This window comes from Bufo bufo, chromosome 1 (assembly GCF_905171765.1).
Source record: "Bufo bufo chromosome 1, aBufBuf1.1, whole genome shotgun sequence".
Taxonomy (NCBI): domain Eukaryota; kingdom Metazoa; phylum Chordata; class Amphibia; order Anura; family Bufonidae; genus Bufo; species Bufo bufo.
Window position 1 is genome coordinate 348,574,760 of NC_053389.1, and position 26,675 is coordinate 348,601,434.

General features: G+C 44.1%; 1 protein-coding gene across 2 annotated transcripts in view; it reads left to right on the forward strand.

Moving 5' to 3' along the window:
- The window catches only part of LCP2 (lymphocyte cytosolic protein 2), a 583,862-nt gene that overhangs the window by 50,975 nt on the left and 506,212 nt on the right, over window positions 1-26,675 (forward strand). For both annotated transcript variants that reach the window (XM_040442789.1, XM_040442797.1), the window contains exon 3: window positions 16,354-16,400. In XM_040442789.1, coding sequence (XP_040298723.1) covers window positions 16,354-16,400 — 47 coding nt within the window. The remainder of the gene's footprint in view (window positions 1-16,353; window positions 16,401-26,675) is intronic.

The window sequence follows — 26,675 nt, forward strand, 5'->3', positions numbered from 1 at the left end:
ATATCTACTACATTATCTATACCCAGAGACTTATCACTGTGTTATTACATAGGACTGCAGGTGACATCTACTACACTATCTATACTCAGAGATATCAATGTGTTATTGGTTGTGTTACATAGGACTGCAGGTAACATCTACTACATTATCTATACCCAGAGTGTTATCACTGTGTTATCTGTGGTGTTACATAGGCCTGCTGGAAACATCTACCTTAGTTGTTCACAGTGATAAACTCTCTAACACCCCATATAACACAGGGATAACTGTCGGAGTGCAAACAATGTAGTGGATGTCACCTGCAGTCCTATGTAACACCACATGAACATGGTGATCAAGTAACAGCGCCGGACATATACAGGCTATGCCTTGATAAGTCCTCTATGTGGTGCTGTGCTGGGTAAGCCATCCTTGGCCAGACAAGTGGATCACTAGGGAGTTCATCCTCCTGCCGGCGTGTACACTTCCGGTAATGGGGAACTTATCAAGGGAGCCATGCATTTCACTGTGTGCGGCCAAACGAGTTGGCAAATGCGGCCCGGATTATGTGGTAAATATCAAAAGGATCCTCTTCATATGGCCAGATAATGTTATCTGATTACGTTCTGCCATTTGATATTGATTATAACATCAATAAAATTTGCAGGTAATCAGATGCTATGTGAAAATAGAGGGCCAAAGGAAAGATCCGATTTATTAAACAAAATAACATCCTGCTAGGATGTTGAATACATCACTAATTGTACCACCATGTTATTACTAAAGAAAAGGGGCAGGCACTGAGGAGGTCACTGTTGAAGAGGCGGGCACTGTGGAAATCACTTAAAGGGGCGGTCACTGTTAAAAGGGCGGGCATTGTTGAGGTCACTGTTAAAGGGGGGGACACTGTGGAGGTCACTATTAAAGGGGCGGGCACTGTGGAGGTCACTGTTAAAAAGGTGGTCACTGTTAACCACCTCAGCTCCCCTAGCTTAAACACCCTTAATGACAAGACCACTTTTTACACATCTGCACTACACTATTTTCACAGTTTATTGCTTGGTCATGCAACTTACCACCCAAATGAATTTTACCTCCTTTTCTTCTCACTAATAGAGCTTTCATTTGGTGGTATTTCATTGCTGCTGACATTTTAACATTTTGTGTTATTAATCGAAATGTAACGAAATCTTTGCAAAAAAAAATTTCACTTTCAGTTGTAAATTGTTTTTTAAAAAACGACATCTATATATAAATTTTTCTCTAAATTTATTGTTCTACATGTCTTTGATAAAAAAAAATGTTTGGGTAAAAAAAAAAAATAGTTTGGGTAAAAGTTATAGCGTTTACAAACTATGGTACAAAAATGTGAATTTCTGCTTTTTGAAGCAGCTCTGACTTTCTGAGCACCTGTCATGTTTCCTGAGGTTCTACAATGCCCAGACAGTAGAAAAACCCCACAAATAACACCATTTCGGAAAGTAGACACCCTAAGGTATTCGCTGATGGGCATAGCGAGTTCATAGAACTTTTTATTTTTTGTCACAAGTTAGCGGAAAATGATGATTTTATATATATATATTTTTTTCCTTACAAAGTCTCATATTCCACAAACTTGTGACAAAAAATAAAAACTTACAGGAACTCACTATGTGCATCACGAAATACCTTGGGGTGTCTTCTTTCCAAAATGGGGTGACTTGTGGGGTAGTTATACTGCCCTGGAATTTTAGGGGCCCTAATGTGTGGGAAGTAGTTTGAAATCAAAATGTGTAAAAAATCCCCTGTGAAATCCTAAAGGTGCTCTTTGGAATGTGGGCCCATTTGCCCACCTAGGCTGCAAAACAGTGTCACACATGTGGTATCGCCGTACTCAGGAGAAGTTTGGCAATGTGTTTTGGGGTGTCATTTTACATATACCCATGCTGGGTGAGAGAAATATCTCGATCAAATGCCAACTTTGTATAAAAAAATGGGAAAAGTTGTCTTTTGCCGAGATATTTATCTCACCCAGCATGGGTATATTTAAAATGACACCACAAAACACATTTCCCAACCTCTCCTGAGTACGGCGATACCACATATGTGACACTTTTTTGCAGCCTAGGTGGGCAAAGGGGCCCACATTCCAAAGAGCACCTTTCGGATTTCACAGGGCATTTTTTACACATTTTGATTTCAAACTACTTCTCACACATTAGGGCCCCTAAAATGCCAGGGCAGTATAACTACCCCACAAGTGACCCCATTTTGGAAAGAAGACACACCAAGGTATTTCGTGATGGGCATAGTGAGTTCATGGAAGTTTTTATTTTTTGTCACAAGTTAGTGGAATATGAGACTTTGTAAGAAAAAACTAAAATAAAAAAAAAACATTTTCCGCTAACTTGTGACAAAAAATAAAAAATTCTAGGAACTCGCCATGCCCCTCACGGAATACCTTGGGGTGTCTTCTTTCCAAAATGGGATCACTTGTGGTAGTTATACTACCCTGGCATTTTAGGGGCCCTAATGTGTGAAAAGTAGTTTGAAATCAAAATGTGTAAAAAATGCCCTGTGAAATCCGAAAGATGCTCTTTGGAATGTGGGCCCATTTGCCCACCTAGGCTGCAAAAAAGTGTCACACATCTGGTATCGCCGTACTCAGAAGAAGTAGGGCAATGTGTTTTGGGGTGTCTTTTTACATATACCCATGCTGGGTGAGAGAAATATCTCGGCAAAAGACAACTTTTCCCATTTTTTTATACAAAGTTGGCATTTGACCAAGATATTTATCTCACCCAGCATGGGTATATGTAAAATGACACCCCATAACACATTTCCCAACTTCTCCTGAGTACGGCGATACCACATGTGTGACACTTTTTTGCAGCCTAGATGCGCAAAGGGGCCCAAATTCCTTTTAGGAGGGCATTTTTAGACATTTGGATCCCAGACTTCTTCTCACGCTTTAGGGCCCCTAAAATGCCAGGGCAGTATAAATACCCCACATGTGACCCCATTTTGGAAAGAAGACACCCCAAGGTATTCAATGAGGGGCATGGCGAGTTCATAGAAATATTTTTTTTTTTGGCACAAGTTAGCGGAAATTGATTTTTTTTTGTTTTTTTCTCACAAAGTCTCCCTTTCCGCTAACTTGGGACAAAAATTTCAATCTTTCATGGACTCAATATGCCCCTCAGCGAATACCTTGGGGTGTCTTCTTTCCAAAATGGGGTCATTTGTGGGGTGTTTGTACTGCCCTGGCATTTGAGGGTCTCCGCAATCATTACATGTATGGGCAGCATTAGGAGATTCTGCTATTCTCCTTATATTGAGTAGTGTTGATCACGAATATTCGAATTTCAAATTTTTATCGCATATATAGGTACTTCGAAAATTCGCGAAAATTTCGAATATAGTTATATATATTCGTATATATATATATATATATTTTTTTTTTTCAGCACACATGATCCCTCACTGCTTCTAGCTTGTGGGCCAATAAGAAGGCTGCAATATACTTGACTTTAGGAGTAGTAGTGTTTGCGAATTTAGCTCTATATTCGTTTTTTTAGAATATTCGCTATATTGCTATATATTCTTGTTTTAGAATATTACGAATATTCGAAAAAATGAAGTTAGAGCAAAATAGAGAATATTCTAAAAAAATCGAATAGAGCAATTTAGCTAATATAGTGATATAATCTTCTTTGTCTAATAGTTGTAAATTGAAAAATTCGAATTCCGAAAATTTGCATATTACACAATCATTACCTTTCCGATTTTTCGAGTAAAAAAAAAATCGCGAATTTGCGAATTTTCAACGAATATTCTACAAAATATTCGCTAAATATCGCGAATTCGAATATGACCCCTGCCGCTCATCACTAATATTGAGCATACGGGTAATGAGATTTATTTTTTTCGTTCAGCCTCTGGGCTGAAAGGAAAAATGAACGGCACAGATTTCTTCATTCGCATTGATCAATGTGGATGAAAAAATCTCTGCCAAAAAAAAAAAGGAGGGCGAAGGCGTCTGCCAGAACATAGGAGCTCCGCCCAACATCCAAACCCACTTAGCCCGTATGCCCTGGCAAACCCGATTTCTCCATTCACATCAATCGATGTGGATGAATAAATCATTGCCGGGATTTTATTTAATTTTTTTATATATACAAAGTGTTTGCCAAAGCATATGAACACCGCCGCCCCCTCAGCTCATACGTATCATTTACTGCTGAGGAGAAATCTCGTCTTGCAGCGCCGCATACACCGACTTTTGTGTAATCTGACAGCAGCGCAATGCTTCTGTCAGAATGCACATCAGTGCTGCAGCTAGTCGATCGGTTGGTCCACCTGAAAGGTAAAAAAAACAAAACAAAAAAGAAAAAAACCAGGCCGCAACGCAATAAATTTATTAACTTTATAATAACATTTGAACGGAACATATAAACTTTATTTAAATTTTTGGACAGAACGTTAACTTTTTTGCTTACTAACTTTTTTGCTTACCGGTGATTTTTTTTTTTTATCTTTATAGGAAAAACCTCTCCTTCCCCATGGGACAATGTGCAAAGCGCAAATCGCCCAAAGATGTGGCGAAGTACATTATGCACTTTGTCCCAGGTGAAAGGAGAGGTTTGCAGCAGCTGTGAGTGAAAGGGCCCTAATAGCCCTGTGTGCCTGTCCTGTGAGATGCAATCCCTATTCTAAGTGTACCTGTGTGTGGTACTTCTGGAAACACTCCCCTAAGCATAGGGCAGGGTGGTCAGGGCAGTCAGGACAGAAATAGCGAGTGTCAAGCCTTATTCCACTCCTGCTACAGACACAACATCTTTTTCGGGGTGACGGTTGGGTTGAGGTACCAGCAACGACATTGGGGAAATGTTGCTCGTGTAGACGGCTCACTACACTGGTGGTTGGGGCCACGGAACCTCCTGGATACAGGAGGTTCTCGATGATCTCTTCCTGAAATTTGAGGAAGGATCCTGTTCTCCCAGCCTTACTGTAGAGAACAAAACTATTGTACATAGCCAATTGAATCAAATATACAGACACCTTCTTATACCAGCGTCGGGAAACTAAATAAGGAGCCAACATCTGGTCATTGAAGTCCACCCCTCCCATGAGCGCATTATAGTCGTGGACTGAGAGGGGCTTTTCAATGACACTGGTTGCCCGTTCTATTTGTATTGTCGTGTCTGCGTGAATGGAGGAGAGCATGTAAACGTCACGCCTGTCTCTCCATTTCACCGCGAGTAGTTCTTCGTTACACAAGGCAGCCCTCTCCCCCCTTGCAAGACGGGTGGTAAAGAGCCGTTGGGGGAAGCCCTGGCGACTAGGTCGCACGGTGCCACAGCAGCCAATCTGTTCTAGGAACAAATGCCTGAAGAGGGGCACACTTGTGTAAAAATTGTCCACATAAAGATGGTACCCCTTGCCAAATAAGGGTGACACCAAGTCCCAGACTGTCTTCCCACTGCTCCCCAGGTAGTCAGGGCAACCGACCGGCTCCAGGGTCTGATCTTTACCCTCATAGATCCGAAATTTGTGGGTATAGCCTGTGGCCCTTTCACAGAGCTTATACAATTTGACCCCATACCGGGCGCGCTTGCTTGGGATGTATTGTTTGAAGCCAAGGCGCCCGGTAAAATGTATAAGGGACTCGTCTATGCAGATGTTTTTCTCAGGGGTATACAAATCTGCAAATTTGTTGTTGAAGTGGTCTATGAGGGGCCGAATTTTGTGGAGCCGGTCAAAAACTGGGTGGCCTCTGGGACTAGAGGTGCTGTTGTCGCTATAGTGCAGGAAATGCAGGATGGCCTCAAATCGTGCCCTGGACATGGCAGCAGAGAACATGGGCATGTGATGAATTGGGTTCGTGGACCAATATGACCGCAATTCATGTTTTTTGGTTAGACCCATGTTGAGGAGAAGGCCCAGAAAAAATTTTCATTCGGAAACTTGGACGGGTTTCCACCGGAAAGGCTGGGCATAATAGCTTCCCGGGTTGGCGGCTATAAATTGAGTGGCATACCAATTTGTTTCTGCCACGACTATGTCCAAGAGCTCCGCAGTCAAGAACAGCTCAAAAAATCCCAGGGCCGAACCGATCTGAGCTGTCTCAACCCGAACTCCAGACTGGGCGGTGAAAGGGGGAACTAATGGTGCGGCTGAAGTTGGGGACTGCCAATCAGGGTTTGCCAGCACCTCAGGGACTCTAGTGACTCTACGGGCCTGTCTGTGCGGTGGCTGCGATGGGGTAACTATTGCACGTGCCACCGTACCAGCTTCAACTGCCCTTCTGGTGCTCGCCACTTTACCATGTTGTACGGCAGTGCTGGTACTAGGTCCAGGGTGGGCTGCGCTGCTGGTGTATGCCTCACCACATAATCCAACAGTGCCAGCCCCACTCTGCTGCCCTTGAAGCGGATCCTGCGCAACCTGTGGTGTAGCAACACGGGGATGGGTACGCCTGGTGCTATCAGGGACCTCAACCTCCTCATCCGAACTTTGGGTCAGACTGCCACTGCTTTCTACAGGTTCATATTCTGACCCGCTAGATTCGTCAGATGAGGGTTCCCATTCCTCATCCGACTGGGTCAGAATCCTGTAGGCCTCTTCAGAAGAATACCCCCTGTTTGACATTTGGACTACTAAATTTAGGGGGTATTCCCCGAGACTACCCAAGAAAAAAAGCAAGCCTGTCTTACAAATGGGAGGCTAGCGAAGTACCGGAGGCCGCTGCGATTGATAAAAAATATCAAAACTGATTTCTTTATCGCCGCAGAGCTTGTAAAGTGATTGTGCAGTGATCAAAAAAAATTTTTTTTTTTGTCACTGCGGCGGGGCGGGCGTGGGTGAACGCACTTGTTGGCGACCGATCAGGCTTGATCGGGCAAACACTGCGTTTTGGGTGGAGGGCGAACTAAGGTGACACTAATACAATTATAGATCTGACTGTGATCACTTACAGATACTATAAAAGTACAAATGCTGATTAGCGATATGCTAATCAGCGAATCAGTGACTGTGGTGCGGTGGGCTGGGCGCTAAACGATCGCTAACTACCTAACCAAGGGGCCTAAACTATCCTAAAACCTAACAGTCAATACCAGTGGAAAAAAAAAGTGACAGTTTACACTGATCACTTTTTTCCCTTTCACTAGGTGATTGACAGGGGCGATCAAGGGGTTAATTGGGGTGATGGGGGGTGATCTGGGGGATAAGTGTGCTGTTTGGTGTACTCACTGTGATGTCTGCTCCTCTGCTGGAACCAACCGACCAAAAGGACCAGCAGAGGAGCAGAGAAGCCATTTAACACCTTATATTAATAAATATAAGGTGTTATATGGCTTGTGATTCGTTTTTATTTTAATCGCCAGCCTGCCAGCGATGATCATTGGCTGGCAGGCTGGTGATGTAATACCCCTCTAACTTTTGCCGGCCCGCGATGCGCATGCGCGGGCCGGCTTTGAGTGTAATCTCGCGTCTCGCGAGATGACGCGCCGATGCGTGACTCTGCCTGAGACTGCCGCCTCCGAAACGCGATCCTGTGTTAGGCGGTCCGGAGGCGGTTAAAGGGGCGGGCATTGTGGAGGTCACTGTTAAAGTTGTGGGCACTGTGGAGGTCTCTATTAAAGGGGCGGGCACTGTGGAAGTCACTGTTAAAGGGGCAGATACTGTTGAGGTCACTGTTAAATGGGCGGCCACTATGAAGGCCACTGTTAAAGGGGTGGTCAATGTTAAAGGGGAGGGCACTGTGAAGGTCACTGTTAAAGGGGCAGGTACTGTGGAATTCATTGTTAAAGGGACGGGCACTGTGAAGATCACTGTTAAAGGGCGGCCACTATTAAAGGGGTGGGCACTGTGGAGGTCACTGTTAAAGGGGCAGGCATTGTGGAGGTCACTGTTAAAGGGGCAGACACTGTGGAGGTCGCTATTAAAAGTGCGGGCACTGTGGAGGTCACTGTTAAAGGGGTGGTCACTGTTAAAGGGACGGGCACTGTGGAGATCACTGTTAAAGGGGCAGGCACTGTGGAGGTCTCTGTTAAAGGGGTGGGCACTGTGAAGGTCACTGTTAAAGGGGCGGCCACTATGAAGGTCACTGTTAAAGGGGTGGTCAATGTTAAAGGGGCGGGCACTGTGGAGGTCTTTGTTAAAGAGGCGGGCACTGTGGAGGTCACTGTTAAAGGGACTGGCACTGTGAAGATCACTGTTAAAGGGCGGCCACTATTAAAGGGGTGGGCACTGTGGAGGTCACTGTTAAAGGGGCAGGCATTGTGGAGGTCACTGTTAAAGGGGCAGACACTGTGGAGGTCGCTATTAAAAGGGCGGCTACTGTGGAGGTCACTGTAAAAGGGGTGATCACTGTTAAAGGGGCGGGCACTGTGGAGATCACTGTTAAAGGGGTGGGCACTGTGAAGGTCACTGTTAAAGGGGCGGCCACTATGAAGGTCACTGTTAAAGGGGTGGTCAATGTTAAAGGGGCGGGCACTGTGGAGGTCTTTGTTAAAGAGGCGGGCACTGTGGAGGTCACTGTTAAAGTGGCGGGCATTGTGGAGGTCACTGTTAAAGGAGCAGACACTGTGGAGGTCACTATTAAAGGGGCGGGCACTGTTGAGGTCACTGTCAAAGGGGCAAGCACTGTGAAGGTCACTGTAAAAGGGGCGGCCACTATGAAGGTCACTGTTAAAGGGGTGGTCAATTTTAAAGGGCCAGCACTGTGGAGGTCATTGTTAATGGGGCAGGCACTGTGGAGGTCACTGTTAAAGGGGCAGACACACGGAAAAAGTAGACACCTTTAAACTTGTACTATCAGGCCACAATTTCACACCAACTCCATAATTTAGCATTAATGGATATACACTCACCTAAAGAATTATTAGGAACACCATACTAATACGGTGTTGGACCCCCTTTTGCCTTCAGAACTGCCTTAATTCTACGTGGCATTGATTCAACAAGGTGCTGATAGCATTCTTTAGAAATGTTGGCCCATATTGATAGGATAGCATCTTGCAGTTGATGGAGATTTGAGGGATGCACATCCAGGGCACGAAGCTCCCGTTCCACCACATCCCAAAGATGCTCTATTGGGTTGAGATCTGGTGACTGTGGGGGCCATTTTAGTACAGTGAACTCATTGTCATGTTCAAGAAACCAATTTGAAATGATTCGAGCTTTGTGACATGGTGCATTATCCTGCTGGAAGTAGCCATCAGAGGATGGATACATGTTCTCATTCTGTTTACGCCAAATTCGCACTCTACCATTTGAATGTCTCGACAGAAATCGAGACTCATCAGACCAGGCAACATTTTTCCAGTCTTCAACAGTCCAATTTTGGTGAGCTCGTGCAAATTGTAGCCTCTTTTTCCTATTTGTAGTGGAGATGAGTTGTACCCGGTGGGGTCTTCTGCTGTTGTAGCCCATCCGCCTCAAGGTTGTGCGTGTTGTAGCTTCACAAATGCTTTGCTGCATACCTCGGTTGTAACGAGTGGTTATTTCAGTCAACGTTGCTCTTCTATCAGCTTGAATCAGTCTGCCCATTCTCCTCTGACCTCTAGCATCTACAAGATATTTTTGCCCACAGGACTGCCGCATACTGGATGTTTTTCCCTTTTCACACCATTCTTTGTAAACCCTAGAAATGGTTGTGTGTATAAATCCCAGTAACTGAGCAGATTGTGAAATACTCAGACCGGCCCGTCTGGCACCAACAACCATGCCACACTCAAAATTGCTTAAATCACCTTTCTTTCCCATTCTGACATTCAGTTTGGAGTTCAGGAGATTGTCTTGACCAGGACCACACCCCTAAATGCATTGAAGCAACTGCCATGTGATTGGTTGACTAGATAATTGCATTAATGAGAAATAGAACAGGTGTTCCTAATAATACTTTAGGTGAGTGTATGTACATTTAATAGAATTTGAGCACCCTGTAGTATCAGGCTGCAATTTCACTCCAGAATCAAGGATGAATAGATGTAGTTACCGTATATACTCGAGTATAAGACGAGTTTTTTGGCACATATTTTTGTCCTCAAAAAGCCCCCTCGTCTTATACTCGAGTCTAGGTCTGTATTATGGCAACTTACATTGCCATAATACAGACCATGACATGTTGGGGCCGGAGAAGCTGTTACTACCTTTACAGCTGCTCCGGTCAGCTCCCAGCACATCCGCGCGGCAGGGCCGGGCCGACACAGAAGCAATAGCAGGCAGTGCGGGGGGCGGCGCTCACTCACCGACGTCACGCGCCTGGCGGCGCAGGCACGTGACGTCAGTGAGTGAGCGCCGCCCGCACGTGATTACTGCTGTTACCGGAGCTAAGACAGAGTAAGGTATCCAAGTAAAGAGATCAGCAATGATTAAAGTTACTGATTAGTTTATAAATGTACTCCTGGGGGCGTCGGGGAGGGGGATCTGTGGATGGCACTGCTATGGGGAGGGGGATCTGTGTATGGCACTGTTTAGGGGAGGGGGATCTGTGAATGGCATGGTTTAGGGGAGGGGGAATCTGTGGATGGCACTATTTAAGGGAGGGGGGATCTGTGGATGGCACTATTTAGGGGAGGGGGATCTGTAGATGTCACTGTTTAGGGGAGGGGGATCTGTGGATGGCACTGTTTAGGGGAGGGGGATCTGTGGATGGCACTGTTTAGGGGAGGGGGGATCTGTGGATGGCACTATTTAGGGGAGGGGGGATCTGTGGATGGCACTATTTAGGGGAGGGGGATCTGTGGATGTCACTGTTTAGGGGAGGGGGATCTGTGGATGGCACTGTTTAGGGGAGGGGGATCTGTGGATGGCACTATTTTGTGGAGGGGTGATCTGTGGCTGGCACTGTTTAGGGGAGTGAGATATGTGGATGGCACTGACCCTAGTCTTATACTCGAGTCAATAATTTTTCCCATTTTTTGGGGGTAAAATTAGGGGCCTCGGCTTATATTCGGGTCGGCTTATACTCGAGTATATACGGGTATATAGAAAAATATTAAACACCTGCCAAAACTTGTAGTATCAGGCCGCAATTTCACAATTAGGGATTAATGGATATATTTATATATAATACAACTTGAGCACCCTAAAATCTGTAGTCTCAAACCTCAGTTTCACCCCAATTAGACAATCAAGGATTAACATATTGAATTATATATAAAAGAACGCGAAGACCCTAAAATCTGTAGTATCCAGCCGCAATTTCACCCCTAATTAGACAATCAAGGATTAACAGTTTGAATGATATAAAGGAACGTGAACCCCACAAATTCTGTAGTATTAGACCACAGTTTCACCCCAATAGCAGAATTAAGGATTACTGGAATTACTGATGTATCAAAGAATGCAAACAACCTAAAATCTGTAGTATTAGATCACTTTTTGTAACCCCAATTAGTGCAGCAAGGTGTAATAGAATAGCCCCTACTAACCAGGCTTTACACAGTTCAATTGTCCCTGATCTCTTCCCTATAGTGTGGATAATGCTTTCCTATTATATCCCTACACTATTAATTAGCTGTCCCTGAACTGCTCAATAGTAATTTTTTTGATAATAAAGCATTTCCTAACACTGTCCCTAGTGCCTGTAATGTCTCTCCCTGCACTAAGTTCACTGAAAAACCTTTTATAGGGCTGTGACATCACAGGGGCTGGCTATTTGCTGATTGTCTGCATGGCATTATGGGTGCTCCTTCGTTCCCGGGCTTCTTACTTCCTCTTTCTAACACGTGCAGCTGCCATTTTAGGAAAAATATGATTTGTTACCATGAAGTGCAAGGAAATTTGACTTCGGGACAAATCAAATTTTTCCTGAAATTCGGATCGAATTCCAATTTTTCCTTTATATTCCCTCTCATACTGCCTCACTTTGCGTTTATACTACTTCCTGGATGAAGTGTTCACTGCTGGAGGCTGCTGCTGCTGTTTGCTCCGATAAGTCTTTTCCTTTATTGTGTTTCCTTGCTGGCTTGAATCTAGGTGACCCTGACTCTGTCCGTATTAAGTGCAGGGAGCCGGTGGTCGTGTCCCCTCACTATTATAGGATTTTCAGGTGTCACACAGTCTTAGGTATGTGGGCATGCAATCGTCTACCCGTGAGACCCTTGCATGTGCATAGCAGTCAGGGAGAGCTCTTAGGGTTTTAAAGGGTTCACCTATATGCTCCCTAGTTTGGGATCAAGCCAGTTGGTCGTTTATTTATAAGTTCCAGCTATCTGCAAAATTCCTCAGTGACAATATGTACTAACCTTTTATGTGGCACTGTATAAAAATGTTTTGGAGAAGTCCAGATATATGACATCCAATGACTCACCCCAGTTTGACAGGACCGATCCATTATAAACCAGTGCTGAAACTGTGTTATACACTTATTTTCATTGAGATACTCCAGAATGGCATCTCTTAAAAACCTTCAAACTGTTTACCCACAACAGATGTTAGACTTACCAGTCTATAGTTTCCAGGCTCTGTTTTTGACTCCTTTTTGAATACTGGCACCACATTTGCTAAACGCCAATCCTGTGGAACAGACCCTGTAATTATACAGTTCTTTAATATCAGAAACACAGAGGTGTATGCCATCTGGCCATGTCTATTTTAATCTTTTTAAGATGCTGCTGAGCTTCTTCCCAGGTCAAGCATGCCACATTTAATGCCTTTATTCTGACATTTAATTTTCCTTGGTGAATACAGTGAAGAAATATGTGTTTAAAAATGTTGCTTTCTCCTCATCACTCTGTACAATTCCTCCCTCATCACTCCTTAAAGGGCCAACGCCTTTAGGTTGAAATTGTTTACCAGCTATATAACAGAAGAACGTTTTAGGGATAGTTTTATTCCTTTTGGCAATGAGTCTCTCTGTCTCCAGTTATCTGTCTTTTACATATTCTAATTTTCTCCTTGTATTTTTTTTAGCACTTCCTTAATGCATTCCTATTTTAGTAATTGAAATGCTTTCTTTTTGTCATGCAGTGCTCCCTTTACATTTCTATTTATCCACATTGGGTTTTTTGTTCTTGACCCTTTTATTCCCATAAGGTATATACTTCTCACAATGAGACTTTAGAATGCTTTTAAAAATATCCAATTTTGTGACTGTATTTTTATTTATTTTTGAGGACACTGTCACAATTAGTCAGGCTGATGTACTCTCTAAGCTTGTCAAATTTTGCTTTCAGGTTTATGATGCGGCGAATAATAGAAGATCTGCCAACTTTGTGCACTAATTACGGTTGCCCTCGGGGTCCATGGTGTTTTCATCTAGCGCCATTGTGTCTCAGTTTATGACCCATTATGAATCACTATACAATCTGGACTCTTAGGGACAGAACTTAGCTTATTCCTAGACTGAGAGCTCCATAGATTCCTTTCTAGATGCAATGGTGCTGCTATCTCTAACAGAGGACCAGCTGCAGTTGCTGTCCTCCCCATTTACTATGGAGGAACTTCTTCAGGCTGTACATCTGTCCCCAAGTGGGAAAAGCCCATCCTATAATTCTTCCTGCTTCCCCACTTTTTGACAGTTTGTATCCAAACCTTAACAGGTACTCCCCTAACCCCAGATATGATCCAGGCCTACGTTACTCCTATACCCAAGGAGGGCAAGGATTCAACCTAATTGCCTTGATTGCGGTGAATGGAGACCTGTCTTTGCCTTTCTGGATAACAAATGGGACAAGGCAGGGTTTTTTGCATTGATGCAGGAGCCCTTATTGGATATACTCCGGACATACCCTCAAATTAGAGGTATCTCTCTTGGGGAGCAGAACTCAGGAGCACAAGACTGCGGCCTTTGCCGACAATCTTATGGTCATGATCACCAATCCAGAGATATCTCACAATAAAATATATCAACATTTTGGAAACTTATGGCTACCTATCACATTTTAAAGGGAACAGAAGAAATTCCTGATTATTTATTCTGGACTGAACCCAACCAGACAACAACGATTGGCCCACGGTCTCCCTTTGACTGGTCCCCCCCATATCTCACTTTCCTAGGAGTAAAGATTAGCCCAGATACCTCGCAATTATTCTCCCTTAATTACTCCCCTTTACTACATTCTATTATATCCAGTCTAGCCAAATTAGATCTTCCCACATTGTCATGGTTTGGAAGGGAAAACTTTCTTATGTCACTAATTTTGCCTCGCCTGACCTATCGACAACAGGTACTTCCTATTCCGGTTCCTAAGATCTATTATGATCCCTGATCTGGAGTTGTATGATAGGGCAGTTATGATGTCTTGAGCTCTGGACTGCTTGAGAGCTCCACCTCACCTTTTCAGTCTCTACTTTTGGGAACTGAGTCTCCACCTTCTATACGATAGTCCACCCCCCCTAGATTTAATTATTTGTCACTTTTATAAATAATGATTAATAGTACATAATGACGAATGAGCCCTAAACATGCCTTCTTTTCATAGACTTGGCAAGGGCACCGTAAAATACATATTGCGGCTTGAAAAGTGACAAATACAGTGGGTTTGTAGTATTAATTGGACAAGAGATAGAAGTTTGGGCATGTGAGTGCCAGGGGACTAGATACAGATAACAGCTGTGGTGTTGGGGCCTGGAGGACTATAGTATATAAAGATAGAAACTGGGGGAAAGAGGACAGAACGTGGAGAAAAGAATACAGATAGCAGCAAGTGGTGAGAGACACAGGATCTTCTTCCTATAGTACTTCCTGTGTCACTGTTCAGTTCTGTGTCACATGTGCAATTCTATGCAGTGTTATATTTGTCTATTGTACTGTGGGATTTTATCTAGCAGGAGGAGGTTTTGGTTGGCAATGGCTGGCTGCAACAGGGTTTAACAACTCTGTTCCATCCCTCCTGAGAGAGTGGACAGCTGAGCTAGGGAGGTTCCTCTCCTGCTAGAGAGTGAGAGCACCAACTCATAGAGCACCAACTCCGCTGAATCAAAGTAAGGACTCAAGTAGAGTCTTGGGATCAGAGACAGCAGAGTGAACTGAGACATCCAGCTTCTGCTGACCCTGCTGTGATAAAAAATGGGCCAAAGACGTCCTCCTCACCAATAGGCCACTAGGCCAGTAACATCTAAGTGCAGAATTACAGACATCCCATTTGCCACCATACCTCCTTAGCTGGTGCCAGAAAAGAATTGCACTAAAGTCTGCTGCTTCTGTTTGTATTTGCAAGTTCTGTGTTGCACTTACTAAAAGTACCTTGTTACGTTCAAGTCTGGCCTCATTCTTCAGTGGTACAACTTTCGTTGCAACAGAAATGTATGTAGAACACTGTAACACTACAACACTACACCAGGGCCACTACCATTCCTCGACACCAGCTCCCACAGAGGCTCGCTGCACTATTTGCTGCTACATGTCAGCCTAGCAGTTCTACATTACATTAAAAATCCCCTGCAAGAACAGAGAGACTATTTTTTTTTTATTTTTTTTTTATTTATTTTTTATTTATTTTTTTAGAAACCTCAAGTTTCTACATAGTCTTATTACCAGCACAGGACCCAATGGAATTCTGCTGCAAAGGCGGTGCTGGCTTTTTTTTTAGTGCATTATATCAGTCCGTGTTATTAAATGCATTGCATTATAGCCATTATATAAAAGCATTTTACGGTAATAGCACCATTTTTATATCAATTATTTTAAACAAAGAGTTCATAGAATTTTTACGACCAACACAATACGGTTAAATTGGTGGTAGGTGGATGTACTATTGCATCACATTGTGCGTTTCATAGTACAATTTTTTTGTTTTTTGTTTTATTAAATGCAAACATAGTTAATATAAATTTAATCGCAAACACTGCATAGTTACATTGGTGGTAGGCAGACACATTATTGTATTGCACCGTGTATTTTATAGATAGTACAAAAATTTCATTTTTTAACCAGTGTTATAAAAACACATGCATAGTTCATAGAAATTTCACAGCCAACTACGGTACATTATTCCCAATGTCAATAGCAGGGGTAACAGCATTTCTCCTGCTTCTCCTCCTTGCAACCCCAGAGAAACCTGTCAGTTCTATTCTCTCTGTCTTCACTACATCCTCCTAGTGGAACACTTTTGTTGCAGTTTTTTTTAGCCAAAGCCATAAGTGAATCTAGCAGGAAGTATAAGTCCTTAATTCATATTTTTCACTCACCCACTTCAGGAGTTGGCTCAAAAAACGGCATCAAAAACTGACAAAAAAAGTATGACACCACCCTTAGTATTGTATCACTGTACAAACATCAGGTCTCTTAAAAATTAGAGTTCAGCTACATGTTATTTAAAGACAAACACTAACAGTATAAACCGCTTTTGTTAACAGACGCTGTGCATGGTGTGACTTAAAAATAGTCATGAATCATTTCATCAAAATATTATCATATATTTAGTATTTTTCTATTTACAGGATATGTCTGAAAATGACATGCAGAAATTCCCCAAAACAACAGTACCGTGAGTATACAACGTTCTTTGTATTTAAAACCTTTAAGGTACCTTACACAATGTGGATTACACACGGATTTTCAGCTCAGATTTACATGCAGCAAAATGACAGCGTATTACAGCAAAGTTTGTAAGATTAGACAAATCTCATGAAACTTTGCTTCTTTCTTTTGTGCGGAAACTCACCTGATGTGCAGATATAGAAATCTGCAAAAAAAAATTTGTGTGCAGATTTCACCCTTTTCAATAGAAGGGTTTAGGTGTAAAGAAACAGTACTATACAGTAAAAAAAAATTGAATAAGTGCATGTCAAAAATGTGTGAAAAAAGCTAAAATAACTACCAAAAATGTATAAAATTCAAGCCCAAAAAATTTAAAATCCACAAAAAAATACAGTAAGGGTGAGGAAAACATAAAACTGTAATACACAGAAACAATGGTTTGAGAATACATACAGCAAATTATGTATTTGTATAATTATGCTCCTGGGGATAGGTCATCAATATAAAAAAGTGTACAAAAGCCTTTTAAGTTAGACACCTAAAAAAGTAAAACAACATCAGGGCTCTTCCACACATGCTGTTTCATAGTTTTAAAACACATTTACTGTATGAAATTCTGCTACTATTTTTTATTTTGTTGAAAGTTTTAAAAAAATATTATGTTTCTGTTTTTTAAGCACGCTGTGTTCTGAACGTAAAGCTAAACGATCATTTGAACGCACCATTAGACACAGAATAAAGCAAGGTTAGGGTCTTACATGGACAGTGTGAGGGTGCTTGCTGTGCTGTATTTTAAATGTGGCAAAAGAAAGCATAAAAAAATGCATGCGGTTTTCAGAAAGTGCATGCAGTTTTTGTAGCAACATACCTGTGGTTATGGTGCATTTTCACTCAGCAAGGTAAAACACACAGCAGACTTAAATTACATTAACCCCATAAGGACCCATTACGTACATATATGTCATATCTGGACGGGACTTAAAGACTAGTGACGTACATGTACGTCACAAGGTCCGCGGGGTTCTGAAAAATGATTGGGGCGGAATCGCGGCACCATGGCTGCTCTTACCGGCAGGCAGCCATGCCGGGTAAGGGCAGCATGGTGCTGCACCGCCCCCTGCAGCTCCAAGCACTGCGATTGGCTGGTCAATGAAGACCACCACATCGCAGCGCTGGAAGCAGGAAGAAGGAGGAAGAAGTGTTTAGTTAGAGCCCAGCCGGGCAGGTGTTTATTTTGTATGATTTATGTTTGTTTTTCTGAGGTGCCAAATAAAAGCAATGTTTGGACCTTAAACTTGGTGACTGGTGAAGATACTTGTGTGAATGACCCCCGGAGAAGAGCTAACCCCCCACAATATATATATATACATATTTCAGTTAGTGTCAGTTTAGATTTTTGCAGAGCACTGTAGTGAATTTTTATACTACAGTTTTTGCACACATGAACGATCTGTGTGCGTGCATGCAGCAGAGCACCGAACAGTAGCTTATATATATACGTTTATATATATACACTCACCTAAAGAATTATTAGGAACACCATACTAATACGGTGTTGGACCCCCTTTTGCCTTCAGAACTGCCTTAATTCTACGTGGCATTGATTCAACAAGGTGCTGATAGCATTCTTTAGAAATGTTGGCCCATATTGATAGGATAGCATCTTGCAGTTGATGGAGATTTGAGGGATGCACATCCAGGGCACGAAGCTCCCGTTCCACCACATCTCAAAGATGCTCTATTGGGTTGAGATCTGGTGACTGTGGGGGCCATTTTAGTACAGTGAACTCATTGTCATGTTCAAGAAACCAATTTGAAATGATTCGAGCTTTGTGACATGGTGCATTATCCTGCTGGAAGTAGCCATCAGAGGATGGATACATGTTCTCATTCTGTTTACGCCAAATTCGGACTCTATCATTTGAATGTCTCAACAGAAATCGAGACTCATCAGACCAGGCAACATTTTTCCAGTCTTCAACAGTCCAATTTTGGTGAGCTCGTGCAAATTGTAGCCTCTTTTTCCTATTTGTAGTGGAGATGAGTGGTACCCGGTAGGGTCTTCTGCTGTTGTAGCCCATCCGCCTCAAGGTTGTGCGTGTTGTGGCTTCACAAATGCTTTGCTGCATACCTCGGTTGTAGCGAGTGATTATTTCAGTCAACGTTGCTCTTCTATCAGCTTGAATCAGTCTGCCCATTCTCCTCTGACCTCTAGCATCCACAAGGCATTTTTGCCCACAGGACTGCCACATACTGGATGTTTTTCCCTTTTCACACCATTCTTTGTAAACCCTAGAAATGGTTGTGCGTGAAAATTCCAGTAACTGAGCAGATTGTGAAATACTCAGAACGGCCCGTCTGGCACCAACAACCATGCCACGCACAAAATTGCTTAAATCACTTTTATTTCCCATTCTGACATTCAGTTTGGAGTTCAGGAGATTGTCTTGACCAGGACCACACCCCTAAATGCATTGAAGCAACTGCCATGTGATTGGTTGACTAGATAATTGCATTAATGAGAAATAGAACAGGTGTTCCTAATAATTCTTTAGGTGAGTGTATATATGTATACACACACACACATATATATATATATATATATATATATATATATATAAATGAAAAAATTCCACAGCACTTCCAAGGCGTAAAAAAGTAGAAAAGGCTTTATTATTATTGAATAAAGCCTTTTCTACTTTTTTTACGCCTTGGAAGTGCTGTGGAGGTGGATCGCCCCACAGCCACTGGCACTCCGACCGCACCTACAGACAGCTGTGCTGCCCATACCTTTCGACCTTTATATATATATACAAATACCGTATGTATATATATATACATATATTGTAAGAAGGTACAAGGAATCATCGTGGATGATAGGTACGTGTCACCGAGGTTCCTGGCCTCGGTGGAGTAAGAGCTGTTTTTTATGTGTCAGCAGCAGTTGCTGTTTGACACCTTAATACTTAGTATGGCTGTATAGCTGATCCGGGATGGCCCTTACTGGGAGTAGTCAAAGTGCTGGGTGGGTGACTACTCCCCATGTTCCAGGCCGAGTTTTGCAAGGCCTAAAAACCAGCCAGCACTGCTAGGTGAGGAGGATTAACTCAGTCTGGCAGTGGAGCTCAGGAGGTATGTGTGCTGGGGCCGTGCTGGAGGGCTGAGACCCGTCTGTAAGGGAAACGGGCCCCCTAAAAGCCTGCTATGGACTGCTGAAGACAGAACTGCCAACGAGGTGATTTTTGCTATGTGTACTTTCCATTGTGTGTGAACTAACACCAAGACTGCAAAGTGACATTTTGTTTTTGCTTTATGTGTGAATAAACACGGAAGTTTGATTTAAGAACTGGCAATTTGCCTCTGTACTGTGTCCGCACACCCTGTCTACCAGAACGAATCCCCACAATTGGTGGAGGATGCGCGCAAGAGCAGTGAGGCTGACGTGAACACCAATATTTTTGGGTTCTGCAGTTTTCCAGGCACGGTTGTATGCCATACATTAAACCAGCTGTATTACAACCAGTGCCCCACGACAAAATGGAGGCTGTTGTGAAGGCCCTCATGGGGGCTAATCTGCAGCAGCAAGAGACAAACCTGCACCAACGCGAGGCTAATAAGCAGCAGCAGGAGACCAAGCAGTTGGTGCTACAACACGTGATGGCTTTGCAGACAGCAGGAGCAACCCCGAGCTTCCACGATGCTCGGAAAGCAGTCCGTGCCACGATTCCTAAGATGACCCCCGCAAACAACATCAAAACCTACCTGGAGATGTACGAGAAAGTGGCCATCAGGGAGAAGCTACCCCGAGACCAGTGGGCTGAGGTCATCGCTCCGTTCCTTGCATCCAATTCCCAGCGAGTGTATTTCAACTTGCCGGACGATCAAGCGGCCGACTACCAAAAAGTAAAGGGTGTGATTTTGGCAAGACTGGAGGTGAATGTGTTGGTCTGGGCCCAGCGGGTACATCATTGGGGGTTTAAGCCGGCAGAGCCTGCGAGACCCCAGTATTATGACTTTTTCCACCTCTTGCAAAAGTGGCTACAGCCTGATGTGCTAAGTCCGACGGCTATGTTGTATAGACTATTGGCTGATATGTTCTGGAGGGCTCTGCCAACCCCTCTCCAGCACTAGATCGGCCAGGTGTCTCCTGGCAATGCCCTGGAAATGGTGGAGCACTATGAGGCTACTAAGAATCTTACGGGGGGTTCTTTTGGGAGGGGGGCAGTCAAACCCCATAAATCTCCATCCCAGAACCAGCGACTTGTACCAACCAAACCCACCCGGGATGTACCCCCTACGAACCTGGCTCCGATAGTCTGCTGGTGGTGTCAAGAGCCTGGCCATGTAAGAGCTGACTGTCCACATCAGGTGGAACCCATGGATACTAACTATGGCTACTGCCAGTCGTTATATGCCAGGAAGCTGTGTTCAGCAGGTACCCCAGAAACTCTAAACCACTTGTGCCGGGTGGAAGTGGGAGACACTCCAGCGGAGGCTCTGCTGGACTCAGGGAGTCTGGTGTCCCTAGTAAGGGCTCCCCTGGTACGGTCCACGGAGTATACTGGCCGGAAAGTCGTAGTCATGTGCATCCATGGAGATTTAAAAGACTATCCCACCACTCTGGTGTCTCTAACCACAGGGGCCGGCAGGTGGACTCACGAAGTGTCAGTTGCCACAAATTTACACTATGAAATTATAATAGGGAGAGACATCCCGGGCTTCCTGGAACTGTGCCTTGCCGCAAGAGTGACAGATACCTATGAGACAGGGGTAACCACATCAGAGTGGCCTGGCTCCAGGGGGGGGCCAGAACCCTGGGAACCCGAGGCCCAAGGGCCAGCGGTAGGGGTGACCGCCACTTCAGTGGAAGAGGGGGGGACAACCCCACTGAATGTAATGTTGGGAGATGTAGAGGACTTTCTGCCGGGGCCTGAGCTGGCCTACCATAAAGGGGTATTCCCATCTTAATGATCATTGGTAAATCTGTTAATGATTTAACAGTGATAATTTTTCTAAATATATTTAATTAACTAATTCCCACCCCTTAGAAGAAAATTAACATATACTTTCCTGACTGTTGTCTTCCGTCTCCCCTGGTTACGACCACCGCTCTTCTCCGGAATCGCGGTGGCTGCGCTTGCGCAGACAACTTCTTCTTTTCTCCCGGCCGCCCGCAGTCCCGAAAGCGCATGCCGATGCCGCGCATGCGCTATGGTGATTTCTTCCGGGCCAGTATACTGTAGTATACTTGCAAGGAAGAAGTCACCAGGGCGCATGCGCGGCGGCGTGCACATTCAGTCCAGCGCGCAGCCCGGCCGGGAGAAGACTTCAATCAAGATGGATCCCGCCCCCTGCCGAAACCAGGAAGTGGACAGCGCGCTGGGAGCAGCTAAGTATGAAACAGTGTGATGGGAATAACCCTTTAATGTCTCTGGGGATAATTTTGGTACTGCATAACACTGAGACCCAACCCTATCCCAAGCTTGGGGAAATGTATTAATAGTAGATGGTGAACCACAACAACCAGGGGCAGAGTTAGTGTTTCCCCGTTTTGTGGTTCATCAGGATATGTTGTATCGGGTAAACCAACTGCGGGCTGAACATATTGAACAGTTAGTGGTGCCCCAGGCTTATCGCAAACTCATGTTGGAGTTAGCCCACCCACATGTTCTCGGGGGGCATCTGGGAATGTAGAAAACACAGGAACGGTTTTACTGGCCCAGTGTGTTTATAGAGGTGGACGAATTCTTTAAGTCTTGCCCGACCTGCCAGGCAACTAGCCCCCAGCACTTTTTCCACAGTGCCTTGGTACCTCTCCCGATCATCGAGGTACCATTTGAGCGAACTGCAATGGACCTCGTAGGCCCAGTACCAAAGTGCGCTAGAGGACACCAACACATCCTGGTCGTCCTAGATTACGCCGCTCGGTACCCGGAGGCGGTGCCACTGCGACCTATATTGGCTGAACTGATACCTAAGGAGCTAATGGAAATGTTCTCCTGAGTGGGGCTACCTAAAGAGTTTCTGACTGACCAGGGGATCCCTTTTATGTCTTAGGTCATGAGGGAGCTCTGTAAGTTGCTGCATATCAAACAGTTACATACGTCCGTTTGCCACCCGTTTGAAAGGTTTAATAAAACATTAAAAACCTTGTTAAAAAGAGTGGTGTCTAAAAATGGGAAGGACTGGGACCTTCTTCTGCCCTATCTCAGGTTCGCTGTGCAAGAGGTGCCCCAGGCCTCTACTGGGTTCTTGCCCTTCGAATTGCTATATGGCAGACATCCTCGCGGTTTGTTAGATGTAGCCAAAGAGGCATGGGAACAGCAACCCACTCCACATAGAAGTGTCCTTGAGTATGTTACCAAGATGCAACAGCGGATAGAAACCATTTTGCCTCTTGTCAGGGGTCATATGGAGGCCGCTCAGCGAGCCCAGAGTGGGATCTACAGTGCCTTGTAAAAGTATTCACCCCCTTGACTTTTTTTTTTGTATTTTGTTACATTACAGCCTTAAGTTCAATGTTTTGTTAATTTTATGTGATGGATCAGAACACAATAGTCTAAGTTGGTGAAGTGAAATGAGAAAAATATATAAATAAAACTATTGTTTATAAATATAAAACAGAAAATTGGCATGTGCATATGTATTCACCCTCCTTTGTTAAGAAGCCCATAAAAACCTCTGGTGCAACTACCTTCAGTAGTCACATAATTAGTGAAATGATGTCCACCTGTGTGCAATCTAAGTGTCACATGGTCTGTCATTACATATACACACCTTTTTTTTGAAAGGCCCCAAAGGCTGCAACACCTAAGCAAGAGGCATCACTAACCAAACATTGCCATGAAGACCAAGGAACTCTACAAACAAGTAAGGGACAATATTTTTAAGAAGTACAAGTCAGGATTAGCTTATAAAAAAATATCCAAATCTTTGATGATCCCCCAGGAGCACCATCAAATGTATCATAACTAAACGGAAAGAAGATGGCACAACAGCAAACCTGCCAAGAAACGGCCGCCCACCAAAACTCACAGACCAGGCAAGGAGGGCATTAATCAGAGAGGCAGCACAGAAACTAAGGTAACCCTGGAGGAGCTGCAGAGTTCTACAGCAGTGACTGGAGTATCTGTACATAGGTCGACAATAAGCCGTACGCTCCATAGCAGAGTGGCCAGAAGAAAGCCATTACTTTCAGCTAAAAACAAAAAGGCACGTTGTGAGTTTGCAAAAAGGCATGTGGGAGACTCCCAAAATTTATGGAGGAAGATGCTCTGGTCTGATGAGTCTAAAATTGAACTTTTCGGCCACCAAAGAAAATGCTATGTCTGGCGCAAACCCAAAACAACACATCACCCAAAGAACACCATCCCCACAGTGAAACATGAGGGTGGTAGCATCATGCTGTGGGGATGTTTTTCAGAAGCCAGGACTGGGAAACTGGTCAGAGTTGAGGGAAAGATGGATGGTGCTAAATACAGGGATATTCTTGAGTAAAACCTGTACCACTCTGTGCGTGATTTGAGGATAGAACGGAGGTTCACCTTCCAGCAGGACAATGACCCCAAACACACGGCTAAAGCAACACTTTAAGGGGAAACATATAAATGTGAAGTCAAAGCCCAGATCTCAATCCAATAGAAAATCTGTAGTCAGACTTAAAGATTGCTGTTCACAAGCTAAAACCATCCAACTTGAAGGAGCTGGAGCAGTTTTGCAAGGAGGAATGGGCAAAAATCCCAGTGGTAAGATGTGGCAAGCTCATAGAGACTTATCCAAAGTGACTTGGAGCTGTGATTGCCGCAAAAGGTGGCTCTACAAAGTATTGATTTTAGGGGGGTGAATAGTTATGCACATTGACTTTTTCTGTTATTTTGACCTATTTGTTTGCTTCACAATAATAAAAAAAAAATCTTCAAAGTTGTGCGCATGTTCTGTAAATTAAATGATGCAAATCCTCAAACAATCCATGTTAATTCTAGGTTGTGAGGCACTAAAATAAGAAAAAAGTCAAGGGGGTGAATACTTTTGCAAGGCACTGTATAATCGTCATGCTCAGGTCCGGATCTTTAACCCGGGTGATTGGGTTTTGGTTCTGGTGCTGACCGTGGACAGTAAGTTCCTAGCCAGGTGGCAGGGGCCCTACAAGGTACTTGAACAAAATTGGAGAGGTAAATTACAAGGTACACCAGCCAGGGAGGCAAAAGTCGGAGCAGGTGAATCTACTCAAACCATGGAAAGATAGGGAAACCTGTACTGAAGACAGCCCATGGCCAGGTTTTCTAGAGGAAGTGGTTTCGGCCCCTCTGTCTGAAGCAAGGGAAGCAGCTACCACAGTAAGAATTGTTGACAGCCTCTCCTCTAAGAAGGCTCAGGAGGTCAGAGGGATGTGTTTTCGGATCTCCCTGGACGCACTTTTCGGTATGATATTGTCACTGAGCCTCAGGTGAAAGTCTGGCTGCCAAAGAGAAAACTGCCTTCATCACAACTGAAGGGCTGTATCAGTACAGAGTGCTACCCTTTGGTCTGCATGGTGCCCCCGCCATTTTTAAATGGCTTATGGACATTGTGCTGCGTCCACATCGTCGGCACGCTTCGGCTTACCTGGACGATATTGTCATCCACAGTACCGATTGGGAAAGTCACCTACCCAAAGTGCAGGCTGTAGTGGACTCCCTTTGGAAGGCAGAACTAATCGCTAACCCCAAAAAAAGCGCTAGAGGAGACTAAATACCTGGGGTAAGTCATTGGGCGCGGAGTGATCAAACCCCAAGTAAACAAAATAGAGGGTATAAGAAATTATCCCCGACCTGTCACCACTAAACAAGTAAAGTCATTCCTAGAAATTATAGATTATTACATGAGATTTATTCTCCACTTTTCTACTGTAGCCGCGCCATTGACAGGGTTATTGAAAGGACGCAAGTCCGTGATGGTTCACTGGAATGACCGGGCCACTTTGAAGTCCAACCTGTGTGGGTCCACGGTTTTGGTGACTCCTGACTTCAAGCGGGAATTCATAGTGCAGACAGACGCCTCCGAAGTATGCCTTGGTGCTGTACTGTCTAAGGAAGTCAACGGGGAGAAGCACCCTGTTGTCTTCCTAAGCCGCAAGCTCACCCCAGCCGAGACCAGGTACAGTATAGTGGAGAAAGAGTGCCTAGCTATCAAGTGGGCACTCGAGTCTCTCTGCTATTATTTGTTGGGGAGAACATTCCGCCTGGTGACCGACCACTCCCCTCTCAAGTGGATGAGCCAGACCAAAGAGAAAAATGCCAGAGCCAGCAGGTGGTTCCTGTCCTTACAAAACTTTAAGTTCTCCTTAGAACATAGGGCAAGCCGGTTGCAGGGAAACGCGGATGCCCTGTCCCGAGTATACTGTATGGCATGTGTTCACCCCCTTAGGGTTGAACAAAGGGGGGAGGTATGTAAGAAGGCACAAGGAATCATCGGGGAAGATAGGAATGTATCACCAAGGTTCCTGGCCTTGGTGGAGTAAGAGCTGGTTTTTATGTGTCAGCAGCAGTTGCTGTTTTACACCTTAATACTTAGTATGGCTGTATAGCTGATCCGGGACGGCTCTTACTGGGAGTAGTCAAAGTGCTGGGTGGGTGACTACCCCCCATGTTCTAGGCCAGGTTTTGCCAGGTCTAAAAACCAGCCAGCACTGCCAGGTGAGGAGGATTACCTCAGTCTGACAATGGAGCTCAGGAGGTATGTGTGCTGGGATCTGAGGCTTGTGCCGTGCTGGAGGGCTGAGACCCGTCTGTAAGGGAAACAGGCCCCCTAAAAGCCTGCTATGGACTGCTGGAGGCAGAACTGCCAATAAGGTGAATTTTGCTATGTGGGCTTTCCATTGTGTGTGAACTAACACCAAGACTGCAAAGTGACGTTTTGTTTTTGGTTTCTGTGTAAATAAGCACAGAAGTATTGTAATTTGCCTCTGTACTGCGTCTGCACACCCTGTCTACCAGAACGAATCCCCACAAATATATATATATATATATATATATACACACACACACACATATATATATATATATATATATATATATATATATATATATAAATTGAAAAATAAATATTATTTTTACTGCATGTATTACCACTATGTATGTGCATATACAGTTGCAATAGAAAGTATGTAAACCCTTTGGAATGATATGGATTTCTGCACAAATACACACATTTCTGGTCATAAAATATGATCTGATCTTCATCTAACTCACAACAATAGACAATCACAGTCTGCTTAAATTAATAACACACAAAGAATTAAATG